Source organism: Syngnathoides biaculeatus, chromosome 20 (assembly GCF_019802595.1).
Source record: "Syngnathoides biaculeatus isolate LvHL_M chromosome 20, ASM1980259v1, whole genome shotgun sequence".
NCBI lineage: Eukaryota > Metazoa > Chordata > Actinopteri > Syngnathiformes > Syngnathidae > Syngnathoides > Syngnathoides biaculeatus.
In genome coordinates, this window is record NC_084659.1 from 15,202,422 (window position 1) to 15,228,946 (window position 26,525).

At 45.8% G+C, this 26,525-nt stretch overlaps 1 protein-coding gene across 6 annotated transcripts in view; it reads right to left on the reverse strand.

The window, feature by feature from the left end:
• The window catches only part of foxp2 (forkhead box P2), a 122,998-nt gene that overhangs the window by 23,862 nt on the left and 72,611 nt on the right, over positions 1-26,525 (reverse strand). For all 6 annotated transcript variants that reach the window (XM_061807070.1, XM_061807071.1, XM_061807065.1 and 3 more), the window contains 5 exons: positions 20,729-20,866; positions 16,618-16,707; positions 13,941-14,130; positions 11,926-12,253; positions 10,160-10,264 (listed from right to left, as the gene is read on the reverse strand). In XM_061807070.1, the coding sequence (XP_061663054.1) occupies positions 10,160-10,264; positions 11,926-12,253; positions 13,941-14,130; positions 16,618-16,707; positions 20,729-20,866 (851 nt within the window). The remainder of the gene's footprint in view (positions 1-10,159; positions 10,265-11,925; positions 12,254-13,940; positions 14,131-16,617; positions 16,708-20,728; positions 20,867-26,525) is intronic.

Below are 26,525 nucleotides of genomic sequence, written 5' to 3' on the forward strand. Positions count from 1 at the left end.
CTCGTCGCTCGCGGGCGGACTTGTTATTATCGCTGCCGCGTGGAGGTGGATCGGACGGGGAGGCTGTTTGGCCGCAGTGTCGTCGCTGCCGGGCGCCGTTGTTTGTATCACCGGATGGTGAGGCGGTTGGGTCGCGGTGTCCTCGTCACACATGGGCAGGGTTGTTTTTATCACCGCCGCGCGGAGGTGGATCAGATGAGGAGCCGGTTTGTCCGTGGCATTGTTGTCGCTCGCGGGCGGCGTTGTTTTTATCACCACCGCGTGGAGGTGGACTGGACGGGGAGCCGGTTTGGCTGCGGCGTCCTCGTTGCTTGCGGGCGGGCTTGTTTTTAATCACCGCCGCATGGAGGTGGACTGGACGGGGAGCCGGTTTGGCCACGGTGTCCTTGTCGCTCGCTTGTTTTTATCTCCACCGCTTGGAAGTCGACCGGATGGGGAGGCGGTTTGGCCGTGATCCGCATATTATCTAAATATGGCTCGAAACAATAGGGTAATATCGCCCTGGTAACTTCATTCGGTTGTGTGATGTTCTCTTCTCCGAAAAGAGCTTCCGTGTCAAAAGGGGTGTGTTCGTCTCACACAGTCGGGGCCACAGCGTGTTTTCAATGGCGAATGTCCGGGATGATGTCACGGGCAGGGGATGCAGCCAATATGGCGACCACTTGGATGTCGAATGACACTTCCGCAACTTTGCGCATGTATGACGCGCTCTCTGCTCATATTTATTTTTTCGTGTGGACATGGAAGTGAACAATGTTATATGTATTTTTCGTGACGATATCCATTTTAGAATGTTTATAGGGATGACACTTGACCTTTAAGCCGCACATCGGTATCACCCTCAATGTAATTTTGTTTAAATTCTATCGCTGGAGAATTATCTATAGGATTCCGTGAGGCGGCCATTGTTCCACGCCCGAACCGAGGTAATTAGAAGCGACACGACGGCGCGCGCCGCCATATTTAACATGACAATGGACCTGCACCGGTTTGAGATGGCTAACTTCAGTCGGCCTTTCAACGCGCCGGGTAAAAAAAAAAAGGAGCTGGCTCAGCGCGTCGCCTTTGTCTCCTCGTTTATGCAAAACAATACACACAATTTAACACCGGCAACATTTTGACGCACAAAAGCATCTCCTCTAAATGACATTAAACCTATCTGCTGTGTTCGCCTCATTAGAAAAAACTAAAAGAGACAGCCAGACAGCTCGAACAGTCAACGAGGTTTTTCTTTTTTTTTTGTCTCAACGTAGAACACAAAAGCTCCGTCGAGACAGACTCATAATCCCTTCGAAAGCATCAATGCAAAGCGCGCCAAGACGGAGGGAGGAAAAACAACAACAAAAAAAAGGATTTGCAGCTAATGAGCATCTATCCCAATGATCGTCGGCGGCAAACCCACAAAGCAATCTTTGAGGAGCGACGCAAGCGCCTAAGCGGTAACGATCGGTTCGCTAGCTGAGCCGCTCGACGGCCATTTACAGTACCGCTCGCCCTGAACTTGCGCACACAAACGATCCGCGCAACACACTGTTTAGAAATATTTCAGTCGCAACAATTTGGGAATAAATAAAATAAAACGATTCATACAGTATGTGGATGAGGGAGTGAGGGGCGGGGAATTAGTGTTCCGCCCCTCCCGCGCCTAATTGCTGTTTCGGGACGTGCGTGCAGAAGCATTTCATTAATCATTTAATCGCGTCCCTCGCAGGATGAGGGGAACTAATGTTGCAAATACCCTTTTTTCATTCCACTGCCCAGAACGCTATCTTACGCACTTGATGTATGGCGCGTGTCACGAATTACAGCTGCTTCAAAAAAAGAAAAGCGCCGCTTGCCGTCCCCCGAAGATTCCTCATTACGAAAAGAAAAAAGGGGGCGTGGGCGGGAGGAGATCTCTATTAATAAAGGTTTTTTTTTAAATTATTATCATACAATCCGCCTGGACGCGCGTTTGACGATGATTCAAAACACACACACCACCTGCTACTGACCAGTTAGCGAGGCGATTACAGGGATGATTACTAATTTTTATGAAATATTCAAATGGGAGCATGTCCTACGCTGCATTAATAATTCCGTGAGATGGAGAGAATAATGGCGGGGAGGGGAAATTTGGAAGTGGTAACAAAATATGTAATGGACTTCGGTTTTGGATGCAAGAGAGCAAAAAAAAAAAAAAATGGGAATCGAACACTTGAGGATGAAAACTTATTTTCTTTTTACATATTCTGCAGGTTTCTCATCTCCAAAACATCAACAGCCCCCCACCCAGTATGAATATGTATGAGGGCCATCAGTGTCCACTCCAGGCCCAGTAATAAATGTACAAAACGCAACATGTACAAACGATGATTGTAGCTTAATTGTCTTGCGTGCATTGTCAGGCGGTACAAGTTTCAAGCCAAGATCCGAATCCTGCGCCAACGTCTGAGCGCGAGCACGACACCCGCGTGGGCACACGTTACAGACGCGCGCATACGGCACACAAGACACCCCCCCCCCGTCTCCCCCCCGTGGTGGTGATGCATAAGTAATGGCCTCCGTTTTAAAGGTCTTGTCACAGTGCGGCAGACATGTGGAAGGGTAGAGGGGAAGCGCAACTATCAAGGGGCTACGGGGGGGGCGGGGGGGGGGGCAGGCCTGACTGCCGACACTACATGTGTGTGTGCGCATTATAGAGACACTTGGCTGAAGCCTTGTGGGTTTAATTAGCGGCGGGTTACAGACACCAGGTTAGCGGGCCAAGCTCGCCATTTCAACGTCAGCTCCAGTAATAAGCGCGTTGAGTGGCGACACAGCCGACGAGGAGTTGAGCCCGAGTCTCTCTGTGCGCGCATTTCGTTTCAGCATCATGCGCGCGCAAAGTAACACGTCGACCGGGCCGGATGTGTGTAACGACCGTGATAAAAAATTTCAAGTCAATCGCGCTCGTGTTTTAGTCGGTGGAACTTGGCGGGAATGTGTCCCTGCTCCACTTTTGACGCTATTATCGCAAGTTACTGGTGGGGTCTGCAATGTGACGTGGAATAATTAATCATATTAATGTGCAATGCACAGTGTGCGGGTGCCCTCAAAAATGGGCAAAACCAAAAACCTGCTCATTCATTTGAAGACGTGCCACCCAAGTCATTATATTTACATTATCAATTCGGAAAAACGCTGTGAAATATGTCTGCTTTCGGCAACGCGTGCACGGGGTTTCGAACGGCAGTGAGCCCCCCTTCGGGCACAAAAATGTTTTCGAAAAAACACTTTAAATTGTGACCTCTGGTTATTTCTAACAGTGTAAATACAGGGCAATCATAATATTTTGAAAACTTAAAAATATGAGTCCAAACAACCCAAATAATTTTGCCAAACTTCAGACGTGAAAAATGTAGACAGTGAAATTTACATTATCAAATCGGCTAAAGCACTCACAAGTTATACTTCAGAAATAAGTACACAAGTAATAAGTACACAAGTAATTTGTTTATATATATATATATATCAGGAAATATAAAAGTGAGCGATAAAATGTGTGATCTACAGGGCAGTGAAGCAGTTTTTATCAATTTCCCCGGCACGATCTTCATCTTCTCGCTCCAAGACTTTCGCCGTATTGGAAAATGTGCAGGACGCTCGATAACATACGCGTACCTATGTCTATAAGTTATATCTATGTTGTCGTAAACGGACTGCTTCTCGAAGAAATGTTAACATCGGAGTGAAAATACCGACGAAATACCGCCAAAATGCTGCCGGAAATCGGAACGTTGTCGTTATTATAAACACCAAATTTAACGCTGTTTTCCACTACCACAGCTGTGACTAATTTCACGACGAGGGTTGCCAATAGATGCTGGCGGCCGGTCTTGATCGCAGCCTCGCCCCGCGTCAAGCCGTACTCTCCCGCAAATTTTCTCAACTAATCTAAATGTTTGCTATGATATTTTCAGCTGAAAAAAACTCGGAATTCCGCAAATCCGTGGAAAATTCTCATACCTGCATGTAAAGGCTAAAAATATGGAGGCAGTAAGTATGATAAGTAACTAAAAAGTACGTTCTAATGCTACGTACCGTTAGCAGTTAGCCACTGCTAGCAGTGCGGCCTCCAAACCAAAGCAGCCATCAATCGTGTCGTCGTCATTATTCAGGTGTTTTCATTTTAACAAGTCAATAGCGGATAATCTGTAGTGATATTAAAAATAATGCTTGTAAAATGCTTGTAATATCTCAACGTGATCATTTATGATATGACAATTTGAACTTTTGGAACCAAAAAAAAAAATCATGGAAGTTGATACACGTGATTTGCCTCCGCGGGCCGCATAAAATCATGTGATGGGCCTTGAGTTTGACACCTGTGACTCAAGAAGAACAAAATTTGAAACCTAAAAATTTTTACATGAAGCGAATATGTAAATCATTGTACAAAGTTTTTGGAACATTTGCTGTAATGTGCTTTGATGCGGTATCATTTTTTTTCTTTTCTTTCAACTACGATGATTATTACTATTGTTTTCCCTTTAAGGTTAATTTCTTTGCTCACTTACGGGTGTGAACTTGGTTGATGATGACCGACTAGATCAGATCATCCTATTCTGTCATTTATAAAGGTATTATTATTATCATATTTTATAGTTAATGAATTTAAATTAATTGTATTTTCCCCCTTTCTTTCCACCTTTTTTCTCTTTGCTTTATTTCTTTCATTCTGTGTTTGCATGTAAAAGTGTGGAAAAAATAAATAAAAACATAAGTGTAATAATATAATAATAATAATTCTAATAATAAAATAATAGTACATCATAAAAATAATGCAATTTTTAAAGTGGTAATAACATTGACAAGTTATGTACTGTAGTACCACAGGTATAAAATGATAATATTCCAAGATGTCTTTTGTTTTGTTTATATTCTATTTTGTTGACCTCCAAGACTCGAAAATAGTACACAGTCATATTATATTTTTCAACATTTGTTGCACTGCTGCGTGAAAATTGTTCCCTCACTATATTGCGGTTTGCCTATTGGACATTTAGTTGTGATCGAAATCAAGACTGTATGTTCTATGTGGTAAAATAAATGCTTAATTTTTTATTGTGTACAGTTCTACACTGCCTAACTGAGTGAGTTTAAAATGTGTTTAATAGCATAGAAAGTGTTTGTCAGATTATGGTAGAGTGTGGGGACAATAAATTGATTTTTTTGTGGCGCGTCGCCCGGCCCTCACGTCAACACGGCGCGAATCCGAGGATGTTATCTCATTTTGCGCTTCAAAGCGCCGATTCAGCACGCTCGCCACCTCGCAGCTACCTTTTCCAGGTGAGAGCGCTTAAAAGAACACAGAGGAGCGATTAAATGCTGATGGCGACAAGTTTCCCCGGCGCAACACAACAAAAGATGACTAAACGTGTCACAGCCGTGGTGCGGAACAGCAACTGCGAGCGATTACCAACCCCCCGTCTCAGAGTTCCTCCCTCCTCACGCCCGTAACCCGCACCCAGCTCGCGACACAGAAACTGTCATCTAAAATCTGACACCCGCTTTATGTAACCCCCGCATAAACGCCGCTTGTGTGTAGTCGACTGGCATCTCCGGCACATGAAAGGCCTCCCCGTGACACCGACGATCACCGCTCCGAGGCACGCCACCGAGCAGCCATCTTTGTTCCGGTGACGAGCCCGCCTTCTTTGTTGCCGTCTGTTTTTCATGTGCCGGCTGGGTTACAGTAAAAGAGCCAGCCTCTGACTCGCTGGGGGGTGCGTAAGTGTGGAGAACTGAAGCGAGACGCTGTTCTGTTTTGTTGGAGGCGATGTTGTGGAAAGCATTTGCAACACAAAAAAAAAAAAAAAAAAAACTGTAAGCCAACCTTTCTACTTCCTGCCTCGCTTCCCCTCCCGCATCACTTTTCAAGCTTATTCTAGTCTCTGACCTGACGTTTTTTTCCCCTCACACAGTGTCTACTAAATAACCCGCTAAGCTACCTCCACAATATCCTTAGAGCATACAGACCATCTTTATGTGAGCGTTCTGTGATGCAAAGATATCGGAGGAGGGGGGGGGGGCGGGGGAGGGAACGTGATAATCCAACACAAGCTTGCCTCCTCATGCGTGCGTCAGTTCCCAAGCTGTAACGCAAACTCCTCTACCTGCACACGACCGCACAAACAGGCTCAAGTGATACATGACACCTATGGATGTCAGGAAAAAGGATATTGTCTGTTATACAGTGAAGAAAAAAAGTATTTGAACATCCTGCGATATTGCAAGTTCTCCCACTTAGAAATCATGGAAGGGGTCTGAAATTTTCATCGTAGGTTCATGTCCGCTGTGAGAGAGATCATCTAAAAAGAAACATCCAGAAATCACAATGTATAATTTTTTTTAACTATTTATTTGTGTGATACAGCTGCAAATAAGTATTTGAACACCTGTCTATCAGCTAGAATTCTGACCCTCAAAGATCTGTTAGTCCGCCTTTAAAAGTCCACCTCCACTTCGTGTGCTATCCTGAATCAGATGCACCTGTGTGAGGTCGTCAGATGCATAAAGACACCTGTCCACCCCATACGATCAGTAAGACTCAAACTTGCAACATGGCCAACACCAGAGAGCTGTCCAAAAACACCAGAGACAAAATTGTACAACTCCACACGGCTGGAAAGGGCTACGGAGAAATTGCCAAGCAGCTTGGTGACAAAAGGTCCCACTGTTGGAGCAATCATTAGAAAAATGGAAGAAGTTAAACATGACAATCAATCTCAATCGGAGTGGAACCCCATGAAAGAAGTCACCTGCTGGAGTCTCAATGATCCTTAGAAAAGGTGAGGAATCAGCCCAGGACCACACAACAGGACTTGGTCAATGTCCTGAAAAGAGCTGGGACCACCGTTGCCAAGCTGACTGTTGGTAATACGCTAAGACGTCATGGTTAGAAATCATGCATGGCACGGAAGGTTCCCCTTGCTTGAACCAGCACATGTCAAGCCCCGTCATAAGTTTGCCAATGACCATTTGGATGATACAGAGGAGTCATGGGAGAAAGTTTTGATACCAAAATGGAACTTTTTGGTCATAATTCCACTAACCGTGTTTGGAGGAAGACGAATGATGAGTTCCGTCCCAAGAACACCATTGCAAAGGTGAAGCATAGGGGTGCTAGCATCATGCTTTGGGGGTGTTTTTCTGCACATGGAACACGACAACTGGACTGTATTAATGAGAGGATTACCGCGGCCACGTGTTGTGAGATTTTGGGGAACAACCTCTTTGCCTCAATCAGCACTGAAGATGGGTCATGGCTGGGTCTTTCAACATGACAATGACCCAAAGCACACAGCAAGGAAAACCAAGGAGTGGCTCCGTAAGAAGCATGTCAAGGTTGTGGCGTGGCCTAGTCAGTCTCCAGGCCTAAACCCAATACAAAATCTTTGGAGGGAGCTGAAACTCCATGTTTCTCAGCGACAGCCCGGAAACCTGTCTGATCTAGAGAAGATCTGTGTGGAGGAATGGGCCAAAATCCCTCCTGCAGTGTGTGCAAACCTGGTGAACAACTACAGGAAACGTTTAACCTCTGTAATTGCAAACAAACATTACTGTACCAAATATTAACATTGTTTTTTTTCAGGTGTTCAAATACCTATTTGCAGCTGTATCACACAAAAATAGATCGCTAAAAAAAATCATATATTGTGATATCTGATGATTCTTTTTAGATGATCTCTCTCACAGTGGACAGTTTCAGACCCCTCCATGATTTCTAATTGGGAGAACTTGCAATATAGCAGGGGTGTTCAAATACTTATTTTCTCCACTGCACGCGGTGCATTTGGCACAGGCGCCAGGCAAATACACTCGTCAGGCTGCTGTTGCCATTTCCATCCGCCTCTGATTCTTTCCCATGCAACGGTGTCAATTAAGGTTCACAATATGAGCCGACAGCGCATGAAAATGTGCCTTAATATTCCGTCTGGCTGTTTCGCTCACTAAACACCGCGCTGATTACGGTTAATTCACAAGATGGATGGAGTTATTTAGCTCTCTGCAAATCTGGGGGAAAAAAAAACAAAAACAAGTCACAACAATCACAGGGACTCTATCCACGTGGATGATGACACCCCGTCGGAAAATACACGCCAGATCGTTATTTCACAGTTAATTACAAATCTAATTAGAATATTCAAATGAAAGCCTTCCCCGGCTTTTCTTCTCGGGAGCGAGAGAGAGCGGGTGAGTGGCGGCGTGATAACCTGTAATCGTCGGCGCCGCAAACACCTTCATTCTTTTGATGTCCCCTCGCTGACATCCCGGCAACAAAGCTGGCCAATTACAAATGAGCTAATTAACTAAATTGTTGATGGAGCATGAAGAGTTCATTCGCCGCGCTGCCGTGCACCGTGACAACAACTGAATGGCGGGCCTTTGTTGTGGAGGCGAGTGTGCGGTCGCGCGAGTTGCCATTAGCCTTTTGATGACTTCCTCCGCGAGCCTATCAGCCGCTTCCACGCCGCGTAGGAGATTTGTTATGGATCACGAATGGCTAACTCCGGAGTTGCTGGAGCTAAACCCTGTCAACGAGCTGTCGGCAAGGTCAAAGTGGCCGCGGTGAAGTCCCCGCGACGTCCTCGTTATCGTTTGTGCTGCCGCTTTACCGTAGATTTTTAAGAAACTATTTTTCTCCAAGTGTTTGTACTCTACTTAGGCAGGTCTGGATTTAGAGACTTTCATCTCCACTGTAGTACCAGGTTTTACCACAACATACCAAGCAACTGTTCCTTAAAGGGGAAATCCAGTGCTGAGCATGAACAGTTTATCCAATAGGTCATGTCATATGTACCCTATTTTGACAATGTGATGTTAAATCCTCTCTCATTTAATAGTCTTCTGAGAAGATTTTTATCGACCGTTATGAATTTTCAGGGGCGCTGCCACTTTCGCAAGTCACATGATCTACGTGGGCGTATGTGACGTGTACCGTGCCGTTCCAAACGCTGGATTACTTGGGACACCATTTATGCACAGCGCCGATTTCTCGGATTTATCCTTATCTGATGAATAAATAGCAGTATCGGTTGATCAGGAAGACGGAGGAATACTTCCATATAGATTTGAACCTGTGGCTGTAATTAATGTTCAATATTCGGATGGTTCTATAGGCGGAATGACGCGGAGTCTGACTACTCGGAGGCCTACGTGTGACATAAGTGCGTAAACAAAGACCCCCAAGAGCTCAGGCCCGGCAGCCGTGGATGGTTCTTTGGACGGGAATGACGTGGTGTCTGACGAGCAAGCTCCGGCGTCGGGCTGCGAGCCAATCTTTCAGGCGGCGGAGTCCTTGAGCCGAGCTTCGGTGGTGACGGAGGCCTTTAGCCTCGCTTCGGCGTCCGGGGCTAACGGCCTGCGCCGCTTGGAAGCTCGGCTCGTGGCCTGCCGCCATCCGCTTCGTTAGCCCCGGACGCCGAAGCGAGGCTAAAGGCCTCCGGCACCACCAAGCTCGGGTAAAGGCCTCCCTGGACGTCGAAGCTCAGCTCGTGGCCGCCACCGGAGCTCGCTCGTCAGACTCCGCGTTATTCCCGTCCGAAGAACCATCCGCGGCTGCCGGCTTGGAGCTCCCAGGGGCCTTTGTTTACGCACTCACGAAATTGGCAGCGGCCCTGAAAATTCGTAATTGTCGATAAAAATATGATTAAATGAGAGAGGATTTCACATCACATTGTCAAAATAGGGTACACATTAAATGACCTATTGGATACACTGTTCATGCAAAGCACTAGATTTCCCCTTTAGTAGCAGAAGGTACAAGCTAGTAGGTGGTTTACAATTACCTTAACATCCACGCTCATGTCTGTTTGTCCTTCTAAGGTTTTTCGCTTTATATTTTAGGATTAAACTAAGTTTCATTAAATGAAATTATATGGTTTGGTTAAAAATTTTCATGTTAAATTTTACCCTCTGTCTTGCCACGTGTGGCTGCACCATTTTTGTTCAATCTCTGGACCACCGGTTGCTTGAAGGATTATAGCATCGTAACATTTAGAATAAGCATTAGGATATTGGACTGAAAGCCGCTTTTAAATAAGTTTGTTGGAGGGATAAAACAATTTAAAAAAAAAAAAAAAAAAAACGTGAAATGTTAGCTTGCACAGAACACAAACAGTTGTTCTAATCTTACTTCAAAAACTGTCCAAAGTCCTCACAGATGCTCTCGCAGCCGGGCCACTTGCACACCCCGTGGCCGTACAAGGGATGGGAGCCTCCGTTTTCTTCATGCTGCGAACTGCGTGGCAAAATAAAGTTGGTCGAGGTGAGGGACACGCGATAAGAGACAAACAGGTCAACAAAAGGCAACAGTGAGATTGGAGAGAGGAGACACCGTGACATACTATAATACTTTGGTGCAGATTTCTCAATTTATACTTTTTTTATACAGTACATTGTAGTCCACCTGAAAAGTCGGTTTATTTGTAGCGTTTTATGCCATCCTTAAACATGATTTTCTGTTTCAAGGCCAAGTTTCAGATTGGCCTTGGTTTTAAGTCTAGTACATTCGACTCAGAACTGGTCTAATTTCAATTATTGCCTAAATAAGGCCATAAACGCTGTAAAATTCCACGAGCACAGTAATGTATTTACGTTACTGAGCAATATTGTCTTTGTACAAGAAGAATAACTTCTCATTGGGTTGTGCAGATATCCCCAACGTTCGGTCACGACATGCTACTGAGCGGGAATTAAAGCATTCTGCTTAGTTGGCTGAATTCAGCCGCTGTCCAGACATTGTCACAATATTATGCGAAGGGGCGCTTGAAAGCCTGTCATGCCCAAAAAACAAAAAAAAAAAACAAACAAAAAAAACCATCTAAATTTCTTTATAAAAATAATGCTGTGTGTAACTTATTATTATTATTTTTTTTTAAAACCTTCCAAATGGCACCAAAATAAGTTACAACCCAGCCTGGAAAGCACATCCTATTAAAGATGACAGTTTAACCTTTAGGCTGTGTGCGCTGCTCGGCTCACGCTGGGTTTTTCAGAGGGGCTTACCCCGCATCGATCCGCGGCGTGTTGGTAAGCAGCGCTCCTGACAATACTCCTCGTTCGATCATTATGAGACGCCCCACGCACGCGGCCCCCGGGACACGGGCTGATAAAGTGTTTTTTCCACCCCCCCACTCGTCTCGCTTCCTTCCCAGATATCCTTTTTTTCCCCCTCTCTCCACCTTCTAGTGGCACTGGAGCGATAAAATCTACTGTAAACCAATTACACAGCACTTCCACCTCCGAGCGTGAACACCGCCACCATAAGGCCTTATTATAATATCGCCCAAGTAAAGCCTTTGAATAATGCATGCATCACCCCCCCCCCCCCCCCCCCATATGTGAACAGTCAGTGTTTTGGTGCAGGGGTGCATTCATAAAACACGGCATCACAAGGATAAACATCCTGGAAACGCCACTCAAGGCATCATGTATTCTGTTTACATGACAAGCAAGCAAGGAAGGTAATTTTCAAAAAGCGGGATTGGGTGGGTGGGGGGACGGCAGAAAGCACTAAATACTTAATGTCGGAGGGGGGTTATCTTGTCTTGTCTACCAGAGAGGTTTTTGTTGTGCGCGCCGCTGCCTGCATGTCTTCCTTTCCTTGCTTTTGATATCCGTGCGCGAGCTAAGTGCGTTCGGCGCCGCGCGCGCTCCTCTGGGAGAACCAACCTCTTATTTTGTACACACGACGAAGAAAGTGATCAACTATTAAACAAATAAACAAAACATCTTGTTTTCCCTCTAGTTAACGATCTTCCCGCTTTGAACAGGAACAAACAACCGTAGGTGGGAGTGCAGAAATGTGAACCTTGTTATTTTTTCATCTTCGAATGCTTTTTTTTTTTTTTTCCCCCACGCGCACCACACCCTCCCACAATGGATTTCACTGATGTTTACCTCTCTCGCTCCCGTTCCCGCTCCCTCTCTCGTCTGTGGTTGAGAACCGGGGACTGTCCGTTGGCGATGGAATGGTGCGAGATGGGCGGTGACGCTTTCGGGGGATTGGAGGAGGAGGTAGTTGACGAAGAGTTACTGCTGCTGTTGTGGTTGTTGGTGGAGAGGTCCAGGCCGCCGGTGCCGCCCGTGCCCGTGTTGTTGCCGCCGCCGACGTGTTTGATCCCGTTGTCCTCCATGGTGTGGCCGGCGTGGCCGCCGCCACCTCCGCCTCCGCCGCCCCCGGTCACGTCCTTCCACAGTTGCTGGAGCTCTGCTGGGCTCAAGCCGGCTGGAGCGGAAGACATTAAGAAGTATAAAATATGGCAGTTTTCAAACAAAAATTTTGAGATTTTTTTGCTTTGGTTTTCAAACGAAAATTGGTATTCGAACACCCGGACCAGCTGACCCATTTCCCAGTACTGTAGTGACTATTTTTCTTCAAATTGAGCAACATTAACCCCCGATCATGGCTCCAAAGAAGGCAAGTGGAATTGCTGGTGCTGAAAAAAGGAAAGTGGTGCGTAAAACTGTCGGCTTCAAGAAGGATTTGATAGCCGAGCGCGAATCTGCTGTGCGTGTTTTGGCGCTATCGGAAAAGTACGGCGTGGCAAAATCGACGACCGGCGCCATCCTGAAACAAAAGGATGCCCATCAAAGCAAGTGAAAAAATAAATATATTACTTAAATGATTTGATTATACAAATTATTTAATCTCTACATGTATTTCTGCTATGCAGTTTATTATCAGGAAAAGCTAAAAAAATGATTTCAAAAGAAACCATTTTTTAGGCTTGGAAAACATTATTTCATTTTCTATTCATTGTAATGGGAAAACGTGCTTTGGTTTTCAACCAGCCTTCTGTAACGGATTGTGTTCGAGAACCAAGGCACCACTGTACTCTGTTGTTTGTCATGGGGAGGCTGCAAGTTTTGCATTGCTCTTTCCATTAACCCTACCTCAGTTAATTGTATTTTACGTTACGTATTTTCTATGCAAATAAAACTATTTGTCTGTTTTTTTTCCCCCTCATTATTGCTTGTTTAAAGTCGCTACAGATCCAGCCAAGTATACTCTACTAGGGTAAAGCATAATTTATAAGCAAAAAATAAATTCATTTCTGAAATGATTTAATTATATAAAGTATTTAAATTATACATACATTCCTACGATGCAATTTATTATTACGAAGAGCTAAAAACAATCGCTTAAAAAACATTTTTTAGGCTTGGAACGCATTATTTCAATTCCCATCCATTGTAATGGAAAACATGCTTTGGTTTTCAACCAGCCTTCTGGAACGGATTGTGTTTGAGAACCGAGGCACCACTGTATTTTTGAAAATAAACCAAAGAGCAAGGTCATTTTTCAATAACATAAAAAGCATAGAAATAGCTTTCACCAATTTTAAGAAGAAATGACAATTCATTTTACTTTAACTTGATACAGATAATGTACACTATGCAATATTCAGTACCAGTGAATTCCTTATTTTCTTATCTCTCCCCGTTGGCATTTACGAAGCAACAAACACGGGTGTTTATTTTGTTCTGGGGAAGAAAATGGAGCCTTCCTCTCTCTCCCCTTACCTCCATCCTTGTCGGCAAAGAAGGTAAACAACAACAACAAGATGACGCGGGGAAGGCGATGATGGAGTGTTAGGGAAGAGACAAACAGCAAACACGGGCATGAAATGAGGTAAGGAAGGTTTAAACACGATCAAGTGGCAAGTTAGGGACAAGGCGGCTGGCAGAGGAGCATACCAATGAGGGCAACGCAAACAGGGAGACGTACAAAGAGATAACGCGGGAGGGCCACAGGTGCATACCGATGAGAGAAACAAACCCAGACATGGCAAGAGAAGCATTTGACAAACATTTGCGACTTAAACCTGCAGAAAAAAAAAAACAAAACAAAAAAAAAAAACCACAGGAACGGTGTTGTGCGCCACAAGCCCTGATCTGCTTCGCCTTCTTACCTTGCGGGGGCAGAGTTTGTCCGGGCAGGGCGGCCTGGCCTGGGGCGGGCCCGGGCAGCGAGAGCAGGCCCTGCCGCTGCATGTTGAGCAGGTGTTGCTGCTGCTGGAGCTGCTGCATCTGCAGGAGCTGCTGCTGGAAGACGAGCTGCTGGGCGGCCAGCTGCTGCTGCTGCTGCTGCTGCTGTTGTTGCTATAGTGAAGGGGAGAGCGGGAAAATTACGGACAAATTAACGACTTGGGAGAGAGGGTGGCAAGGAGCGGGAAGTCTGCAAGTGCTAGCTTGAGCTGTGACCAGAGGAGGCAAAAGCACTCATGAGTTGAAGCGCAGATATAGACGAAAAGGAAAAAACAAAAACACATTGATGTTAGTATAAGTACCGATGAATGTATACTGTACCGGACTGATTTTTTTCACGATTTGTGTGATACAGCTGCAAATAAGTATTTGAACACCCGTCTATCAGCTAGAATTCTGACCCTCAAAGACCTGTTAGTCCACCTCGACTCCATGTATTATCCTGAATCAGATGAACCTGTGTGAGGTCCTTTGCTGCATAAAGACACCTGCCCACCCCATACAATCACCAAGACTCAAACTTGTAACATGGCCAACACCAAACAACTGTTCAAAGACACCAGACACAAAATTGTAGAACTCCACACGGCTGGAAAGGGCTACGGAGAAATTGCCAAGCAGCTTGGTGAAAAAAGCTCCACTGTTGGAGCAATCATTCGAAAATGGAAGAAGGTAAAAAAAAAAATCGGAGTAGAGCCCCATGGCAAAGGTGAGGAATCAGCCCAGGACTACACGACAGGACTTGGTCAATGACCTGAAAAGAGCTGGGACCACCGTTTCCAAGGTGACTGTTAGTAATACACTAGGACGTCATGGTTTGAAATCATGCATGGCACGGAAGGTTCCCTTGCTTAAACCAGCACATCTCAAGGCCCGTCTTAAGTTTTCCAATGACCATTTGGATGATACAGAGGAGTCATGGGAGAATGTTTTGTGGTCAGATGAGACCAAAATGGAACTTTTGGGTCATATTTCCACTTACCATGTTTGGAGGTGTTTCCATCCCAAGAACACCATCCCTACCGTGAAGCATGGGGGTGGTAGCGTCATGCTTTGGGGGTGTTGCACTGTATTAAGGAGAGGATGACCACGGCCATGTATTGTGAGATTTTGGGGAACAAAATCTTTCCCACAGTCAGAGAATTGAAGATGGGTCATGATCTTTCAACATGACATTGACCCGAAGCACAAAGCCAGGAAAACCAAGAAGTGGCTCCGTAAAAAGCATATCAAGGTTCTGGCGTGGACTTGCCAGTCTCCAGACCTAAAGCCAATAGAAAATCTTTGGAGGGAGCTGAAACTCCGTGTTCCTCAGCGACACCCCAGAAACCTGTCAGATCTAGAGAAGATCTGTGTGGAGGAAGTGGGCCAAAAACCCTCCTGCAGTGTGTGCAAACCTGGTGAACAACTACAGGAAATGTTTGACCTCTGTAATTGCAAACAAAGGCTACCATATACTAACATTGGTTTTCTCAGGTGTTCAAATACTTATTTGAAGCTGTGTCACACAAATAAATTGTTAAAAAAATCATACATTGTGATTTGTGGATTTTTTTCTCTCTCATGCACCTACGGTGAAAATTTCAGACCCCTGCATGATTTCTAAGTGGGAGAACTTGCAATATAGCAGGGGGTTCAAATACTTATTTTCTTCACTGTGAGCCTTGGTACACGAAAAGAGTTTAACGCTAGCGCCGCGCTAACACTTGTAGGCTGGAAATTATGGTATATTTAACAGTGCTGTTTTAATATATTTCAGTGTAAATTCAAATGTAATACTGTCATGTGTGTATGTCATGTTATGTTATGTATTTCAGTACATTTGCGTCACGTTAGAAAGGAAGAGCACGGAAACCTAGCGACGCGCTCACTGGAACGCAACCACCCGCACGATGGACTGATGCCGGGAGGTGATGCCTCCTCCCATCCATCCCGTTGCCACCACCTCTGGAGAAATAACGGAACAATTTCTATTCCATATTCAATGGCATGGAAAAAATACAAAAAAATGAAAAAAAAAAAATCCAACAATTTACAAATCCAAACAGAAACAAAGCCGCTGGGAGGTCACGTGGCGCTTCCTGTCAGGTCAACGTAATGGGCTGCTAGAAGAGACAAAGAAAGAGCGAGGCTGCGTGTGTGTGTTTTTTGATCAATTTGCCTGTATGTTTTTTCTATGTTTTGTTTTTACGAGGACGGAGCGGCTGAAGCTGTCACGCTCGCTCCCTCTTCTATGATAGTCAGCTGATGAGACAGCGCTATCTATTTGTGTTGACCGGCTGTCTGTCAATGTGATTTATGAGTGCCGCGCAGTTCAACTTCGGCCTAGGCAGAGCCCCGACTCGTGTGTTTGTGTGCGTGCCCGCGACGAAACAATCCACTAATGAGTCGCACCCAGTCGTCCACCCCCCCACCCCCCGCCTCTCGGTCTCTTTTCTGTAAATTGTTGTTGTTGCTAGAAACACTTCATTAACTGAGCAAGTCGCAGCGTTCGCAGCATTAAGTAGCTGGGATTGATGATTGGTGGAGGATGTCGAATAGAATAGCTGTGCAAAAACAAAAACAAAAAAAAAGAAAAGGAAAAACAGAAAAAGTGGGTACCTCTTTCGCTTGTTTGCCAGGGTGTTGCTGCTGGAGAAGCTGGAGGTGAAGCTGCTCCTGCTGTTTCTTATAAAACTCCTGCAGGTGTTGCTGCGTACAAACATGTGCACAAACATGTTCATGCAAAAAAGGCACACTCATTAACTAACTTCATAATCATACAGTCTCTACTTGAATGGGTTGCAACAAGGTTTTCCTCCAAATATACTGCTCCAACTCGTGCACTGATTATCCAAAAGTTCAGTGTTCTCCAAATGGGCTCAACGAAAGTAAAACGCTCAAAGACGCAATAAGCTAGATGGTTTTGTTTACGCCAGGGGTGATCAATGCGTCGATCGCGAGGCAGTCTTGGCTGATTGCGGGACAGCGTGCCAAAAAAAAAACCCCAAAAAAACAAAACGTCAGCCACTGTACCCTGTAAACTGCGTGCATGCGCAATTGTGCACCGCTGATGCGGTCTCGTCGGAGATATTCTACGTTGCGGGCAAAAAAATTGAAAAATAACATACAGCTATTCAGTTTGTGGCATTTTTGCAATGAGATTGAACGAGTGAGGGACGACTGGTTGTTACATCCAATGGCACAATTCACATACATACTGTGAAAAATGAAAAGAAGAAGCCACTGGTTTCTTTTAGGCAGCACAGGGAACTTTCTCGAACAAGGACCGCTGCTCCGCCACACTCTCTTTTTCCTAGTTTACCTTACACCTGCCCCCCCCTTTTAAAGACGTACACTTATAATTACAAATGTTACAGTACTTACGCACCCCAACAACGTGTTTTATAATGCCTTGGTTCTCGAATGTCCCCGTTTTCGAACGAAAAGTTCAATATTTTTTTGCTTCTGTTTTCATATTACATTAATAACATATTGCGTGTGGCTAGACCAGGTGACCCACGACGAGTTTTGTTATTGTCTATTCGAACGCAAAAAGAAAATGGAAATAACATCGGGCTTGGTGCAAGCAGTTGACCCACTTATGACGCGTTTTGTTATTGTCAATTCGAACGCCCCCTGAAAAAACCCGGAAATAACAATGAGCCCGGTGCAAGCAGCTGAGCCACCCACGACGCGTTCTCTTGTCTATTCGAACGCCCCCACCCCAAAAAAAAACGGAAATGACATCGTGCGCGGTGCAAACAGTTGATCCACCCACGACGTGTTTTGTCATTGTCAATTAGAACGCCCCCAAAAAAGAAAAACGGAAATGACTTGCGTCGCGCACTTTTGTTATTCTGTATAACGCAGCCTCTGTACACAGACGTGTCCCGGTAGTGACTGTTGTTTTTCTTCTTAACTACCGTGTGAACCCCCAATCATGGTTCCAAAGAAGGCAAGTTGCTTGTTTAAAGTTATTCTGCCATTTTGTTAATAAAAAAGAGTTTACAAGACTGGGGGCCGAGTCGCTACAGATACGGCAATGCACTCCCAGCCTAGCGTACTCAACTACTAAAGCATACATTTTAAGCAAAAAAAAATAATTTCTTAAACTATTTTATTATACAAAGTATTCCAGCTATGTATGTATTTCTACTATGCAGTTTATTATCAGGAAAAGCTAAAAAAAACATTTTAAAAAAGCAAACTTTTTTCACCTTGGAACACATTATTTCTCTTTCCATTCATTGTCACGGGAAAAATCCATTTGGTTTTCGAACAAATAACCTCTCGAACCGTTTTCTGAAACGGATTGTGGTCGAGAACCGAGGCATCGCTGTACTACCTTTTAATTCTTGAAGTTTTTTTGGAACTCACCGCTGAAACCGCTGATATGGTCCAGTTCTTTGCAGAAGCATCCACATGATTTATTAGACACGAATCAAAGAAAAAAAACCTGCCGCCGGACAGTACGTCGACAGAATCTTCAACAAAATATTGCTCTCAACCTTGTTTATTTGATCAGTGTTACCTGATTATTGTGAACTGACCCTTCCAAGTGATACAGCACGACGAACCAAGCCGCGCCGAAGCCACTCTCACATCTCGCATATTACCGAAATCGAATTCTCCCGATTAATAATTGAACATTTAAGTGCCTAAGTTGCCATGACAGGCACGGAATCAAAGTCCTCCTCCACAAAGTGACGTCTCGTAATGAGGAGGAACAATTGTGGTAAGTGACAATCTTAATTAAACGATTCCCCTTTCCTTAATCAAATCCAGAAATGAGGAATGCACTTCAACTCTGACACCGGGCGCATTCCTAAATGTTACATCATCCGTCAGCTGCAGCGTCACTCGGCTAGGCGCGGTGGCCCGCCGTCCCCGACGGGGGAATTGAACCAGCGACACCTGGGAGATGCTTAATTAGAGGCGACGTGGAACGAGCAAGGCAATTTCAGATTCCTCTCGGTAAAAGCGTGTCAAGGACGTACAGCGCGCCTGGCGTTGCGGACTTGTTTTTACCGCATGGAAGTACAGTAAACCCGTGCTATAATTATGTTTCATATCCAGCCTCTGTTCTTATTAGAAGTCACATTTGCCAGCTGTAATGTGAACGACTCCATAAAAATATTGGATTTAACGTAAAATCAGATCTGCAATGTGAACATAGCCTAATAGTTGTAGATGAGAGAATACATGTTTATGAGAATTATCTACATCTATGCTAATTTCCTTTAGCCAGTCTATGCGCTTCGCATGATTATTTTTTTTTTTTTTGCATTCAACTAAGCTGCCTTTCATTTGATGAAATTCCACGGCTTGATTTTTTTTTTCGTTTTATGCTGTTTGTATGTGTTGTTGGCCCGTTTGTGTTAAAGTAGCCGTTGTTTGAACATCTATAATTACCGTTTACATATTTCAATTAGCTCGTCAATGTGTTTTACAGATGATATGCTAACATTAAGCTAGCAGGTTTTCATTAGATGAAAATAAGTTTTTCTTTTTTACATTTTTTGTTTGAATATATAACGCTTAATTTTCTTTTATGTGTCAGTTTCGCAGTTGACTTCAAATAAGAGCGACAAACAGCTTTGCCTCGCATTTGGAGAACTGCGTGAGTCCTCGTTGCATTTCCTCAAAGTCGTGTTGCACATTAGTCTCTTATTTCTTGACAACAAGAGACAGAGCGAGGCAGTGCGAAGGAAGACTTTCAAGTGCGTTTCAATAACTTAGTGCGTTTTAAAATACATGTTTCAGTGTTTAAAGCAGGGGTGCTCAATGCATCGATCGCGGGACGGCGTACCCCCCCAAAAAATCCCCAAAAAACAAAACGTTAGCCAATGTTCTCTCTAAACTTCGCACATGCCGTCTCTTTGTATATATTCTGCGTTGCGTGCAAAAAAATTAACAAGTATAACATCCAGCTATTCAGTTTGTGGCATTTTTGCAATGAGATTGAACGAGTGAGGGACGACTGGTTGTTACATCCAATGGCACAATTCACATACGCACTGTGAAAACTGAAAAGAAGAAGCCACTGGTTTCTTTTAGGCAGCACAGGGAACTTTCTCTAACAACGACCGCTGCTCCGCCACACTTTCTTTTTCCTAGTTTTACCTTACACCTGCCCCCCCATCCCCGCTCTTAAAGGCATACACTCATAATTGCAGATGTTACATTACTTACGCAGCCCATCAATGTGTTTTATAATGACAGCGTCCACCACCACCACCGCTTTAGTAAGCAACACAGTCTGGGCGACGTAGAGCAAAGACGAGCTAGACATGCTGCTTATGTTTACTTTCGATATTAATGGAGAAAGTTGCTGTTGTTTTAAGATGCAATGACTGTCGGAGTATGCGAATAATCGAAGAAAAAGTGGTCAAACTGGACAAGATTTTCTCTTTTCCGAGTAGGGAAAGGTCTGGTCCGAAGCCAGAGTAGAAAGTGCGGGATGAGAGGGTGTGTCATTTTAAAATTGCACCTTGGCAGAGCCTGATCCAGGATGAAAGCACAGACAATACAGTGCACAAAAAGCTACCGTTGTCGGTATCTCGCGAGGGGCTGGCTGCTTGAAAAAAAGATCTTGGGTAGAAAAAAAAAGTCTGGCCACACCTGGTTTAAAATATGTGCAAAGGCTAAAAGAATGGTCTCTAGATTGGCGGGTTTTTGGAACGCACACCTCCCATGAGAAACGGGTTCGGTGGACCGCACGCGCGCGTACCTGCTGCAACATGACCGCCTGCTGCTGCTGGAGAAGGGCCTGGAGCTGCTGCGGGGAGAGCACCTGCTGCTGGAGGATCTGCTGCATCTGCTGTGGCGTGATCACCTGAGGACTCATCATGGCCACTGAGACTGGAACCTGCAACAATGGAGAGAAGAGACGAAGAAGAGGTGTAGTATTTATGCACCGGAGGTGGCAACGGTGATGATGATGGCGCGCTAAAGGAGATGCTGAAGGACAGGTGGGTGCCTCTGTGGCGCTCATCTTACTTTTGCTTCCCCGCCCGTTCCCCTTTGGGAAAAGTCAGGGATTTAAATAGCCGTAGACCTTAATTAGCAGGTCCCTTGAACTCCCCTACTTTAGCTTTTCCTATCAGTGGAGCTAATGTGACGCAGCCTGGAAGTGGATTAAAACCGCACCGGGGCGCGATTTGAAGGCTCCCGCCTCCGCGCCGATTCTGGCGGCAAAAATTGGCGTCGTTTATCGATTCCCCTCGACTTCGACGCGCTCGCCCACTTAGCGAAAATGAACTCCGCTTCAAACGCTGCCGATGTCATTCGGACAAATGCGACGTTTCCCGGCGGCTTGTCAACAAAGGATTTTTTTTTTTTTTTGCGCGCGGAAACCAATTACAATATGAACATGAAGTCACACCCAGGCGGGCACTAATTGCAGCGGTGTTTGTCGTCCGGGCAGCCATGACAGTAGCCGGCCCGTGCGGTGTGTCGTGGGGGGGGGGGGGGGGCGCAATAAGACATCCCTGTCCTCGTCGTCAGCTAATCAAGGCCCCCTTGATTACTTTCCACGCATGTCTCCCCCTCCCTTCCTCGCCGGCTGTCAGGCCTTGACACGTCCTTGTTTAGCTCCTCTCCCCTTCCCGGCCCCAGGTTCCCCCCCCCCCTCCCCCACCCCCTCTTTGATTAGCTGAGACATTTGCATGGTCACTACACATTTTTCATTTTAGAAGTCATTATGCATTAGTGGCTCCTGATCGCCCGCCTTGACTAATCCTGATGAACTGAAAATCACAGCTGAAGGTCAGCTCGCAGCCGGGCCCCGGCCGCACATTCATATTCATATTCAAACAAATCCCGGCTCCATTGTTCATTAAGGTCTCGGGGAGAAGGGACTACTCAACGGAAGACGCGGCGGAGGAGGTTGTTGTCGTTGGAGCCGCGACATATCTCTTCTCGTCTGGGAGCGGCACAACAAGCGGGAGGCTGAACAAAAGCCGTCAAAAAGTTGCAAATTAAACAGCCCGCGTGTAATTATGCAAATGCCGCGCTTACACCTTCAACATCATTAACCCTTAAAGGTACACGCGCAAGGTAAAGTAATTACCCCCGCAGTCACGGCGGGTTCTGCGTCGGGGCCGCCGCGACAATGCCGGAGAAACATTAAAGATGCGCTCATTAAGACTATTAATTGGACGCCGGCTCGGAGATGTTTTTGCCGCACAAAAGACGACGACGTTTCGGATTTATCATAAACGTATGCGCATGCATATATGAAGCGAAATTGCATTTAAATTCAACACCGTACTTCAAAGTGCTCCCGTGTTGTCTAAGTGGGGGGGAAATAAAGGCATTCATGGTCAAACACCTATAAGATGAATAATGCAGTGAATTTATAAAAATGTATTTTAACAGGGAACGCGGGAAGCGGAATGACAATAAAAACTAAAAAAAAAAAAAAAAAAAGTAGTTTAAAAGCTCCAAGTTGCTTATGCGGACTGACTTTTGGCCAAACATAAAAGAAGGGATGAAAACAAGGGAGGAGGGGAGGGGGAAAAAAAGGCACGAGTGCATTGTGAAGTGCAGCACAATGGCTAATTCCACGCGTTTAACCGCGCGCTTTTCTGCTCGGCGTATCAGAGGCTACGAGATGAAAGCGGATAAGTAATTGCTCTCCTGGTTCGCATTCTTCACTGACAACCCATAAATTTAATTTTACAAACACGTTCATTTACATTTTCGAGTATATGACATGATAATTGCGGGAATATAACACCTCCGCTCGGTGCGATGCCGCGCGCCGGGCTTGATTGACGGGAGCGGCGGATTGAAAGGAACAAGGGGGGGGTGGGGGCGGGGGGTTGCTGAATTGCTTCGCCCGAGAAATGATTTTGCCGCGCAGGGGTGAAATTAATGAGCATTTACTCCATGATGACGGCAGCGGCACAAACAGCCCCGTGCGGCAGATGAGAGGACATGATAGCAGATTGGGAAAGTGCCTTTGTTGTTTTATAACCCACAAGGGTTGCACTAGTATCAATTCTTAAATGACATTACAACGGACCCCCGCATACTATTTTTTTGTTCATTTTTGTTTAAAATATTTTCCTCTTTTCCCCTTTTTGTTCTATTTTGCCAGGAACCAAACCAAGAAATGCTCATGAGTGATTTTCTTGGGTTACAATCTCTGCCTAAATGCATTTATAATGGACAAAAATTATCCACAAATTTTTGCAATTTGCGGTTTGGGAAAAGAGGGGTTCACTGTAATTTACTGTTCTACAGTTAAGTATAAGGCGGTGGATCAGCTGGAAAGCGTTGGCCTCACTGTTCTGAGGCCCCGGGTTCAATCCCGGACCCGCCTGTGTGGAGTTTGCATGTTCTCCCCGTGCCTGCGTGGGTTTCCTCCGGGCACTCCGGGTTCCTTCCAGATCCCAAAAACATGCAATATTAATAGGACACTCTAATTGCCCCTAGGTGTGAATGAGTGCGACTGTCCTGACTGGCAACCATTTCAAGGTGTACCCCACACCTCCTACCCGTTGACAGCTGGGATTAGGCTGCAGCATTCCCTGCGATCCCCGTAAGGATAAGCGGCAAGGAAAATGAATGGATGGAAAACCAGACTATGGTGAACCCTCACTATTTGTGATGGATCAGGACTCAGTTAGAGAAAATGTTCATATACCTGTCCCTCATTAGAATTGCATTGAAAAAGATTTAAAAAAAAAAAATCACCCCCCCCCCCACCCCAATTCTTAACTAAGTGGGGATATACAGATACCCCATTCAGAATCACCAATTACAATTCTTGATATTCAAAAATAATCAGTTGGTGTTTTATCGATCAAATCCCAACATAAATTTATGGTTAACTCTCTTATGAAACAGTAAATGCTGTTAAGTGTCAGAGTCGCATAGAATGATGTACGAGACACCTCCCTGGTACGGTGTTCCAAGTACATCCCACTAGATGGAGACCCCGAGAATGACTCAAAAGCAGTCACTCACATTTGAAAAATGTACAGGTGTGGTCGGTCATGCTCGCAGATATAAAGTTACGGGTGTGTATTCTGTTTTAAATTATTAGTGTACCCTTTTAAGAGCGGAGGAGGGCGGTCTCAGGTAAACTCGGAAGTAGAAGTAGGCCATGTACTTCCGTGTTAAACAAAAACAAAAAAAAAAAGACGTCAGGCTGTGGTTCACTGAGCTGAATCGGTTTTTATGTACGCTGAGAGTGTGCAATTGTACAGTGGCGCAAGACTACACAAAATAAGTGACGTCTTTCAATATCTATGTATTTCTACTCATAACAAATTTTACGCGCGTGATTTTTCGTGCTCAACAATACGGATTTGTGAGGGCGATGGCGCGCAGGCGCGTACACGCCTGTCAAATCACAGTGACTGCGCAGTAGACTCTGCAGAAACTCCCAGTTTGGCCAGGATAGCTTCAGGATCCCCCCCTAAAAGGTGGACAAAGTGTCTGGGGAGAAGCAAATCCAGGAGTCGCTGCTTAAACTGCTCCCCCCTCGACCTGACCCAGCCTTTAACAGAAACGATTGGAAGGAACTTCCAGTCATGGTACAATGGACCTTTCCGACTTGCCAATCACTCGTGCAATAATAGCCAATCGCATTGTCTTGACCCGCCCCTCTCGCCGTATTCTCCCCCAAGCAATGCTGTTTGCCAGTAGCATGCGCTTGGAAAAGTTAATGTTAGGAAGAAAATGGTCCTTAGATGCGCTTGGGGAACGTGCAATTCTGATGAAAGATATCCTGCTAGGTTACAAGGGGCCCGGTGGATTTATTTTCCAAAGCCACACAGTAGACGAAGTGTCTACGGTGGATTAAGGCTCGCGGAAGAGCGCACGTACAACTAAATGTGGACAATATCAACAAACACAAGGCTGTATGTTCGAACTAAGTGAGGGAGAAGCGTCCAACTCCGTCCAAAATCTTAATTCCGTGTACATATCCTTGCGTGAAATAGTTGAGACCTCTCTGTAGAACTCTGTTGGACAAATCAGACGCATTTAGCAAAAAACATACCCCAATATTATCTGAATACGTGACAGAGTCGACTTCAAACGTGTTCTGTTCAATCGCCATTTTCGAAACTTGCGGGACATGGCTCAGGGGGCGGAGCTTAAGATCGCCATCGGAAAGGTCCATTACCACAACGAGGTGTGCATAGATGGAATGTTTCGGGCGCACCCTGGCAATGCTCAGGCTATCCGATTTAAACATTTAGCCTACAGCTTGCAGTGTGCGGCAGGAAGCCGTGATTAGATGTCAGCCGTAAACACGGCAGAGGGCGGCTGGGGGGGGGGGGGGGTTGCGGGAGGGTTATCAAGGACTAGAGCTCGGCCCCGCAGTGTCGGACAGCCCGAGTTGCGCCACACTGAGAAATGGAAGGCTTCGAGCTAGTAATTACCGTGGATCCTTGGCAGGGAGAGCCACCGCTAATTAAGCCAAGAGCTTGTACACATGGAAAGGAGGCAGAAAGACAATGAAAATGAACACCCCCCCACCCACATTCTCGATTTTACCGTCCCAAGAGAGGGAGGGGGGACCAAAACTCAAGACGACCCTCCTCGCTTTCGTGGACTTGTGACCCCTCGGCTCTCTTGAGCTGACACTGCTCATTTACTATCCAATTACTGCCAAATGCGGCAACACAATTATTGATGGCCCGCCGCTCGCGGCGTGAGGGGTGCGCAAGAGGCCCCGGGGGGAGGGGGGGGGGCCACCTGCCGTGGCAAACGTGCGGCTCTGAAGTTCAAGTGCGCGCTCCAGGCGCATGTTAAACGACGCGGCCCCCCATCCTTGTGGTGTATTGGCCTTACATGGGGAGATCAATACCGTGGATTGTCAAGACTCGAGATAAGTAGATTACCGAATGTTTTCCGAAATCAATTTCCATAAGCGCTCGGCGGCACACGGGAAGTTCCATTCATCACGACGTAAAGAACCATCATGTAAAAGCTTCTAATAAAAAAAAATAAAAAAAAAAGAGAGCCTCGGGAGGTTGGGGCGCAGTTTTCCTCGTTGATTTATCTCGACATGCAGATCGACATTGATTAAGCCCCTTTGAACGCGCCGCGCTCTGCGCCGCGACCTCGCTTGTTTTTGACGCTATCGGTGCAAATAGCGGCGGCTTTATCGCTAAAGCGCCGCGCGCTTGCGCTCCCCCCGACGGACGGCGCCCTGCGGGGTTTTTGGGGAGGGGGGGGGGGGACAACAACAAAAAACGCTGAAGTCGAGAAGATGCGGAAGTAGAGGGTGGGAGGGGTGGAGGGGGTGGGGGGGGGGAGTTGGCGGCGGCACTTCCCTCTGATGTTGCAGGTAATGCGGCCCTTCCGCCACTGGATCAGCCTCTTCATCAGTGACACACAGTAAATTACAAGTGCTTCAAGCAGCTCACTGAATTACAGTTCATCACTTGGAAAGGCTTCCGACGAAACCAACCCCCCACCCAGCCACCCACCCTACCCCCACCGACTCTCCCTCCACACACACACACACAGAGCCATCACCGGCGGGGCCCCGGCGTATCAGATCT